This window comes from Trachinotus anak, unplaced genomic scaffold (genome assembly GCF_046630095.1).
Source record: "Trachinotus anak isolate AG129_WGS33_773 ecotype Australia unplaced genomic scaffold, CSIRO_AGI_Tana_v1 ptg000007l, whole genome shotgun sequence".
Classification (NCBI taxonomy): domain Eukaryota; kingdom Metazoa; phylum Chordata; class Actinopteri; order Carangiformes; family Carangidae; genus Trachinotus; species Trachinotus anak.
Window position 1 is genome coordinate 6,026,857 of NW_027273858.1, and position 9,880 is coordinate 6,036,736.

General features: G+C 37.9%; 1 protein-coding gene across 1 annotated transcript; it reads left to right on the top strand.

The window, feature by feature from the left end:
- The first annotated feature begins 2,562 nt into the window (after positions 1 to 2,562).
- Positions 2,563 to 9,172, top strand: vip (vasoactive intestinal peptide). Its single transcript, XM_071480071.1, has 6 exons — positions 2,563 to 2,689; positions 3,614 to 3,718; positions 4,206 to 4,310; positions 5,534 to 5,659; positions 6,305 to 6,416; positions 6,829 to 9,172. Coding segments are annotated over exons 1-6 (459 nt in total). The 5' UTR covers positions 2,563 to 2,687; the 3' UTR covers positions 6,838 to 9,172.
- The last annotated feature ends 708 nt before the right edge of the window (positions 9,173 to 9,880 follow it).

Here is a 9,880-nt window from a genome sequence, read left to right on the forward strand (position 1 = left end):
CACAATTTTTATCACCATGGTGACACGAGTCTCTGTGGGTTAGTATGCATTCATGTTAAAGTTCCCACCATCAGGAAAACAAAAAGAAACCCACACACAGGAAGACACACACACACACACACACACACACACAAACATACACACACAAAGAAGAAGAAATTCCAGGATAAAGGTTGTAATGAAAACTGAAATCTTGAGTTAGTTGCATCACAGATGTTAAGGTAGTAAAGTTCCAATATTAAATACCAACAAAATATTCCTCATCAGTGAATAAATATAACAACGAAAGTCATATCAGCTGAAACCTCAGTTAACTATCTAATCAATATATGTAACAACTATTGCCTGCATTTTTGTTTCATCACTTCTTTTCTTTCACCTTCACCTCTTTGCTCTGTCACCTATAGAAGCTCTGCAGTCAGGCAAGCAAGTCATGTCCAAGCCAATCATGCTTTTGTCTCCGGTGAAAAATGGTTCACACCCATTTAGATGGATGGATGGATGGATGGATGGATGGATGGATGGATGGATGGCGCACCGGCCGACGTCAGGGCTAATTCATGTGCCTTTCCAGCAGAGCAAATCAGACTCATCAGGGACACTGTGGGTGGATTCAGAAACACTTCAGTTCTGCGTGGTGTTAAAAGCCCAGAGCAACCTGAAATAGAAAACAGCGGTGGTATCTTGCAAACACCCTCTAAAATGTTATTGTATTTATTTAAAGTGGTAATCTGCAAGATCCTTATGTTTTTATTCAGTCTTCAGCACCATGTGTGGTGCTCAGCGCTCACTGCTGTGGAGGTAAACAAATGGATACAAATGACAGCAGCAGGATATTGATAACATTGTTATGGAATTAAGTATTTTTGTCATGGCAGGACAATGCATTTGATAAAAAAGGAAATGTTTAAGGCATCAAATTATGCTTGGAAACATCTTTTTCAGGCTTGCATAAATATACATTTTCAATATATGGGTCCTATAATTACCTATTCTATTTCAAATGTGTTTGATTAAGTCAAGGTCAATGAAAAGTGCATATAACACACCAAATGTCAATAAATCTCTACTCAGAAACCATCATGTCTTGTCTCAAGACAGTGGCAATAATCTTGGCTGTGTAGTTGTTGATTTTTATATCACAGGATGGACAGTTTTATCAACAATTCTCTATGTTCCACCTGATTGATATTTACTGCTTCAGATGTCCCAGCAATGTATTTCTAACTCGTTGCTGCACATTTTATGCTAACTGATAAACAGCCTACTGATGTTTTGGTGACAACTTATCTCCAGTCAAGTGTCGACTGGAAAGATGGAACGTTGATTTGGTTTAAGACTCAAACTGAAAAGAGCTAAATGATCTCTAACAGATGTGGGCTGAAAACTCACTAGAAGAAGAAGACTTGACCGTATTGAATTCTCAGAATTAATACATTTCCCAAGGGAAACATCTTACATTTAGTTCTCAGACATTGTAAATTTAATATTTTAGATCCCAGGAAGTGAATAAAGAAAAATAAAGTAACATTCAGAGGTACTAAAAAAATCTGATAAAACCTTCCCAGTTCATAATTTATACACTTCTCCCCAGTATGAACTTTAGAATATGTAACTCCAAAAGTGGAAACATCAACACTGTAGCTATGCTGAGGCTTTTACCCGTTAGGTTTAGCCCATTTTACCAGTTCTGGGCACAGTATGAGTGCACCATTGAGATGAAAACAAAAGCTGGTTATACAATGAAAGTATAAAATATCATGGAAAACTTGGACTGAAAAACTCATTTTGCACAAATCATGTCTAAGCTTAGTTGTCACAAAGCTTCAAACCCCTTTAACTAACTGTGTTTCTTTATCTCCATCCCCGGCTTTGTGAGCAGTATATTAGGCCTAATGAAAGAAATTACTAAGGGATAAAAGATTTCACAAGGTTATTCGCCTTTACTTCATTAGAAAAGTATCCTAATGGTGCCTAAAACCTTGGTACATGTAAGGGGAAACTGTGTCATGGATTTTTATTTAATACTGTATATATATATTTTGGATTTGGACAGCTTGTCTCTGGAATCCTGTGGATACTACTTGAAAAAGTAAAGCAGTTTTTTTTATGCATTTTTTCTTTGTGGTGTTTTGTACAGACTTGGCCTTATAGCCTCTGCTCCTTTTCTTTTCTTCTTCCATCTTGTACAACAAAGCTGCAGAAACCTTGACTTTAACCTTAAGTCTCACATCTTTTCCATTAAGATTTCCTGAGCAACGTCCTATTTCTCCCTTCCTGCCTCCCTCCAGCAGCTGACCTGCATTGTGATGGGACAGGAGCCCAAGGAAATGATTAGATGAGTCAACCGCATCAGCACTGGCATATAAGTTAGTTATTCCTACGATTAATTGGAAGAAAACGAAAAAAAACTCCACACTAATTTCACCATAGGTCTGTTTGGTTCCGACCGTGAGCAAGACCAATGACGGAAGCAGCGACCTACTGACGTCTCAGGCCCCTGATTGAATCTCCTGCTCCATGAGAAACATCCAGGTGTATAAAACGGGAGCAGAGCTGAAGGCGAGCAGAAAGACAGAGCCACGAAGCACCGGATCAACAGAGTGGACATACAACGTCAGCTTAAGATCAGGACTTTGGAGAGCGCAGCGGAAGGACCCAAACGCAGACAACTTTCTCAAGAGCACATGTAAGATTTCATATTTACATAGAAATTATTTCAGGGTTTCTTTGAGACTGTGCGTCCTCAGTGGTCTCCGTTTTGATCATTTTAAACGTGTGTTTTTGGTCTTTTGCGCGCTCCAGCCAGGTTTTGGATACGTCTTTCCAAGTGAGTGTTGTTGAGTTTTACATAGTATAAAATGCTCGTTGTAATTTAAGCCGCAGCTCCACGCAGTACATTTGGTTAGTGGTCCGTGGCTGCAACAGAATTGCAGCGTCTCCGCGGTGTAATAAGATGTTTAATCCTCGCTACTCTCCGCGCTCCGCGTAATTACGCATGGGATTCCACAATAGTTCTTTTCCCTCCTCAATCAGAATCCATGATCAATGGAGAAATTTGCCAAAGATCAATGTACTAGCAGTTCTTGACTAAAACATTCATTTGTGCCCCTACAGATGATCAGTGGTGAGGAGTCAGGGAACTGAATTGGTTAAAAACTAAAAAGATCTGGGAAATGCACAGAGGAGATTTTTACATTTAATTCCATTAAGTTTTATGTGAAAAACATGTATAGCTCGACACGTTAAATTTGTCTGTGGTGCCAACAGAGCTGCAGTGTCCTGGAGGTGTAATAAAATGCTTAGTCCTGGACAGTGCCCGGGACGCGCGTAATTACGCATTGGATTCCACTGTTACTTTCTTTGGTCAAAAATCAACATCATCGGAATGGGAAGTTTCACAAAGATCAAATTTTAAACGACTTCTCGTGGCTGAACTACCCTATTTTTTTTTTTTTTTTTTTGCTGTAGAGCGATTCACCATCTGTTTGCGACCTTGCTGCCATAATTTAAGATAACGAACGAAATTTACAGGGTAATGAGGAGAGGAGTGCAGGAGTTTTTTCTGGTGGGAAACGACCTGGTGAGCTCATTTTCTCGTTTCCATCCGCAGGTGTAAAGCGATGTTACAAAGGACCGGCCCCCAGCTGCTTCTCTTAATAGCCCTGTGCAGTGTGTTGTACTCCCGGACCCTGAGTCTGCCATACACATCCATGAGGTGAGAGAAAACCTGTGGGTTTTTCCAACTAAAAGACCTGTGAATGAATATGAGCTGGTTTGTCTCAGGTTCATTCATGTTAAGACCAAACGATGATTCTTTTTCTGCGCGCTGTCATCTAATGTCACAGATTATTTCAGATATTGGCACTGCGTTGCGTAGATTACATGAATGTGACTCAGAAATACTACTGTTTCAATGAAAAGAAGGTGGAACACTTAACATGCTTTAAAATGTCTAAAACCTATTTTAAATAATCCATAAAGAGCCTGTTAAAATCACGAAGAAGGCAGATATGCTGACTGAACATTTCTCTGCTGAATCCGTATAAAGGCTGCTGTAGTTTTAGACTGAAATCAAAAAGAAAAACTGCGCACTGGTCGCTTAGTTTAGACCATTATAACCAGTACAGCCTCGGAATTGGTCGGTGTTTAAATCTATCAACTGTGTTCAGACTTTAATGAAACTGTCCTGTGATGCTGTCCAGACCGACGAGACACGCAGACGGTCTGTTCACCAGCGGATACAGCAAACTCCTGGGGCAGCTATCAGCGCGCAGGTACCTGGAGTCTCTGATCGGGAAGCGGGTCAGGTGGGTGACCTTCGCTCCGGGCGAGCCGCAGGCAGACACTCAATTCCGCTTTTGAATCAGGAGTGAAAGGAAGGCTGGTTTTTCATAAACACTAATTGCTGGCTTGGGTTGAAAAGCGTTTTTTTCTCTTTCAAGATTACTGTCAGTTCCAGATCCACCTGTCATAAACTGCCGTGTAGACCTGTCAAACCAAGAGCAGAAGAAAATGTAGAGATTAAAGGCTTTTGAAAAACGGTTTCAGGTGTATGAAACGTTAAATTCAGTTTTCTGGGACAGACACATGGGGAGAAAATCGGCAGCGCAATCTGAAGCCAACTTCAGCCTCCCCCTTTTAAGAATAGACGCATGTTTACCCCTTAAGGAATTCGACTTGATGGATTAATTTTTTAAGACAAAATGCACAATTATTAAAGAAAAAGACAGGAAATTTGAGGCCAGACTGCCTCTAGATTTTCTGTGACTTCATGGATCAAAGCCACAGTGAATGTGGAGCCTGACAGTTGAACGTAGACAGGGAAAAGGTAGAAAATAAGTGTAGAATAAATGTAGGTGGATGCAGAGGTTTTTGTAATCCTAAACAGTGAGAGACATGCCACCATATAGTATAACAAACTGTTCATCTTAACACTTTTTAAGGAAACAATATGAAGGCTTTTCTGACAGAGTTTTTGGGGTTCATTCAGGGGTTTACTCACCCACAGACAAAACTGAAAGTTTTACTTCCCAAATCTCATCAGTGACTTTCGTAAATTTAGCTACTCCCGTGAATCAAGTGAAATACAAATAAATTATAAGAAAGTTTTTGATATCTCTTGTCAAAACCACATTTTGTTGCTTGAACTTCAGATGAGACTTTTTGCAAAAAGTGAATCTACTGCATGTTTCACTATTTCATGTAGAGAGGGGTGAACTTTTCTTTTCAGGTTGCCTTTGAACAGAGAGGACCTACTGACATTTACAGTGAAAGGACCCGACCTGTTTGATGATGCATTTTGTAATTGACTAAACATTTTTAAAGGTTAATTTATGCCATCACTGCATCATTGCATGTTTGCTATACAGCCAGGAGGGACTCACCCAAACACACAAAGATAAGACACCATGAATCACAGATCCTGAACTGCACTGACTCTGTATCGAATCCTGCTGCCCTCCTAATTGTGGTAGCACTTTAATCCATTCATTCATTCTTTTCTTTGTTTCTTTCTTGATCTTGTGTCCAGTGATGAGCTGATGGATGAGCCAGTGAAGCGTCACTCAGACGCCATCTTTACAGACAATTACAGCCGGTTCCGCAAACAGATGGCCGTCAAGAAATACCTGAACTCAGTCTTAACAGGAAAGAGAAGGTAAGGATCAGTTCTCCACCTCGGTTTCATTCTCTACCATAAGATGACTGTGTAGGCAAATAACTTTATGACTCACTGAAAGTAGCTCCACTTTAAATAACTGTAAAATTGCAAGAAAACAGCTCAGGCATCATTTGCATGGTATGGTATAATCATACCGTTCTCTTTTTGGTTCAGTCTAACCTGAATGTCTTGAGCTCAACGCTCTCATTTAAAAGAGGGTAGGATTTTTAATGGATTTCTGTACAGCTGATGATCGCTGATGAACCAACATCCACAGCAGCTGCCTTTGCTTTGAGTTTACCACTTAGTTTTGGTCGTGGCTGTTTGCTGAGTCTAATGATTCCCACAGCTGGAAACCAGATTAACCAACAAATTATGAGTTAAAATGATAACAAGACCCAAAACAACACCATAAGCTTGTGCACAGCTTTTTAAATATGACATAGTAGTTCTATTTTTGGCTTAGCTCTGCATTCTGAAAGCAATTTTAATGGATAAATGATAATGAGTGAAGCTAAATCAGGTGACTGTGCTGGATTATCTCCCCTCATAAAGCTCATTTTGAATTTCAAGTATTTGTATAAGTAAAATGTTATGGGATAATTAATTATTCATATATTTATTATTCATATGTGTTTATAGCCTAGAAGATCCTGGAACCAGCGACGCAGAGGAGTCCAGGGACGATCCCAACACTTTCCAGGAGAGCTACGATGACATCAACGTAGATCACCTCCTAAACAACTTTCAGCTGGTAGGCACTGACCTGCAGATTTGTACATAATGTTTGTACTATTAGAAGTGTTGTCCTCATTGACATATTGACACATTTCCTACCCCTAACCTTACCCTAATTGTAACCTTAAATCTAAAATCAGCTCTTAGACAAGCAGAAATACCCTCACTTCCAACAAATGGCTTCATTTTCAAGATCTAAAACTCAAAAACACACATTCAAGCGTAAACACATAGTGTCCACATATGGTATGGTATGAAGTAAACAAACATATGCACAAACTGTATGAAGGATAACCCACATTTGCAACAATATTCAATGAGTAAATTTGTGAGGGGATTACTGTCTCGTCCAGCAGGATTGTCATTTGTACTGGATCAATAACACCCCTTCTTCTCTGTCCACTTTCTCTTCTTTTTTTTATCTGCAGCCACTTTGAGGAGGGGCCTGTGCTCGAGTAAATACCTCAACTCATCCTCATGAAACCACCCATTCCAAAAACAACACAACTATACAACAATATTAATCCAAAGGACAATCACAGTCAAATGAACCAACAATGATGTGTTCTCCAATGTGCTTATCTATCTATCCATCCACACAGTACATGTTTACACTGTATATATACAGTATATATACACAATACTACTCACTAAAGATTCTGGCCCAAAGATTTTTCGGGCCACACTGAGCAACATGCGTGTCCACATGTGGTTTGGTCTATCAGCTTTTGAAGATGGCAACTGGCAACAGTAAATATAAAGAGAAATGGTACATTTACTTTCTTTCCAAAATCAATGTTGTTCCATTAACTTTCAATGAAAACATTGCTCCCGTGATAACTTTTATAAGGAATCACGGTCAATTTGATTGAAATCTGTCCCATCAACTTTCAGTTAAAAAGTTGACCTACTGAATGTCCATTTGACCCACAGCATTTACTTTAAATAGTTTACTTTTCCCATTGATTTTCAATGGATATAAGGTAACTTTAGCTTTATGTGACCAATGTTTGTTCAGTTAACATTGAAAAGGTTAACATTAACTTTCATTGGAGAATATGTCCCATTACTCTTCAATGGAAGACTAGCACCATTAGCTTTCACTGGAGTCACTGTTATGTAAAAATTTAAGTGGAACAACATTTACCATTAACTTCAACTGAACCATAGCCCTGTATACTTTTAATGGAAATGGAAATGGAACTTTGAATGGAACACTGAACATTGATTGATTGAATTCTCATTTATTTTCACTTTCAAAATATTTTAAATATTTCAAATAATTTTCAGCAGAGCACTTGTCCAATTAAGTTGACATGGATGCTAGCACCATTCGCTTTCAGTGGAATCTCTACATTAGATCCTGTTGTACTAATTTACCTGAACCATGGCTCCACTTACTTTTAATAAAACAATATATGTAAAAAATTGAACATTTGTCACATATGTTTCAAGATCAAAGTTACAATAGAACCATTTTGCCTAATAACTTTTTAATGGATCCACTGACCTATTAAATTTAAGGGAAATTTGCCCCATTAACTTCTATTTAAACATTTCACCAACTGAACATTAGTAGAGCAAGATTTCAAAAGAACAACTTTCCTGATGACTTTTTCTGGATCTATTGTCACCTTAGCTTTGCCCAGTTAATCTGGGTGATTCAGTTCTGACTTATTTTCACTATAACATATAGTTCAATTAGCTTTCAATTTATCCCATTAACTTTCGGTTTAACATTTGACCTATTGAAAGTCAATGGATCAGCATTCAATGATCAGCAGTCAATGGATCAGCATTGATTTATTTTATTTTCAGCAGATCTAGTGAAACTTTTGTCCAATTGATTTAAATTGAACATCTGTGATGGGATTCTGATTAATTTTCACCATCCAATAGTTCCATCAACTTTCATTACAGAACTCCAGCACCATTGGCTTTCAGTAAAATCACTGCTTTATAACAAATTCTATCATCCCATCTACCTTAAGTGAAATAATTACAATGGAACCATTATTTGTACTATTACACATGGGGCAATAAATTGGGACAAGTTTCAACAGAACATCTGTTGCATGAAATTCAAATTGACAGTTGTCCCATTCATTTTCGACAGTGCAATTGTGATCAAAGTGCTAAGTGAGTTGTATTAGAGAATCCAAATGTGGTCATTTGATGATACAAAGATACAAGATAAAATGAAGGGGAACACATTTTGAATGGACACAGATGCATATAATCACTTTATACTATTCAATATGTAGAGCAAAAGTTATAACTGTGCATAGACCTGCCTTTAGTGCATATAGTGATGTATACCACTCACCAAATAAAAGATGTTGGTTTATTTTTCAAAGCTGAGTTGTTTTGTCTGGCTGATTGTTTGACAGTTTAAGTTCTAAGACATGATTTGATCAGTTTGGGGTTCTGGTAGATAATACATGCAGAGCTCCAGCTGCTGATGGTTGACATTTTGTCCTCTTGACAGTTCTCCTTCTAAAATTATTTGCTAACAAAATTCTACAGGATTGTACATTTTCCCCAAAATGTCATTCTTTTTTGGGTGTAGACCATTATGTGACTGAAAACCTAATGAATAAAAATTTTGCGGTGTTTAGTAACACTTCAAACCATCAATTGCAATGTATGTATTTATTTGAATTTTTAAAAATTCATTTGTATTTATTGTTTTAAAACAAATAGTGCTGTCCCAGGGCAGCTGATCAGACCTTCTGTAAAAAATTTTAAAAAAAAGCCTTGGATGTGATCGTATACATGGATGTGACAACATGCTGACATATTTGAGTACAAAGCAACAAGTGACCTTCTCTTCTTCCCCATGGGTGTCATCTGACAGACATGAAGTTCAGTAACACTGACATAAAAACACTGGGTACACTCTGAGTGAACTTGTTTTGCCTTAAAATGCTTCATTCTTTCCTTGTTGACCCAGACACCAATTTAAGTGCCACCTCTTGCCAGCTGTCTCAGTCCTGGGAGAAGCAGGTTTGAGCTCTTTTGGGAAGCTTTGCCTCAATAGTGTATGAGGAAGTATCTTAATACCGTACTTATAAATAGAGAACATGAACTGACAAAATGTTAATATATTTGGCAGAATATGCTGCTTAAGACAAAAAGACAAAAAGTAAACGTACTATTGAAAAATAAAAGTGTTACACATGACCATATATGCTTCAAATATCTTTTATGACAGTTTCCTCATTTGTTGCACTTAAAAAATGGTGGAATGATATCCAACAGATTATTTTTGAACCCCTAAACATGAAGTTTCAAATCTTTGACACTGTAGATGAGGGTTTTACCCTCATTGATTTTCAAAATTTAAATAAAGACATATATATTTTGGGTTCAACACTGAACTTTAGGACTCTGACTTCATTTGAAAGGAGATGGAGTTTTTTGGGTGTTTAGTTTTGATTGATCTATTAAGTGAAGTGATCCTTGTCTGTCTTTGTTCCT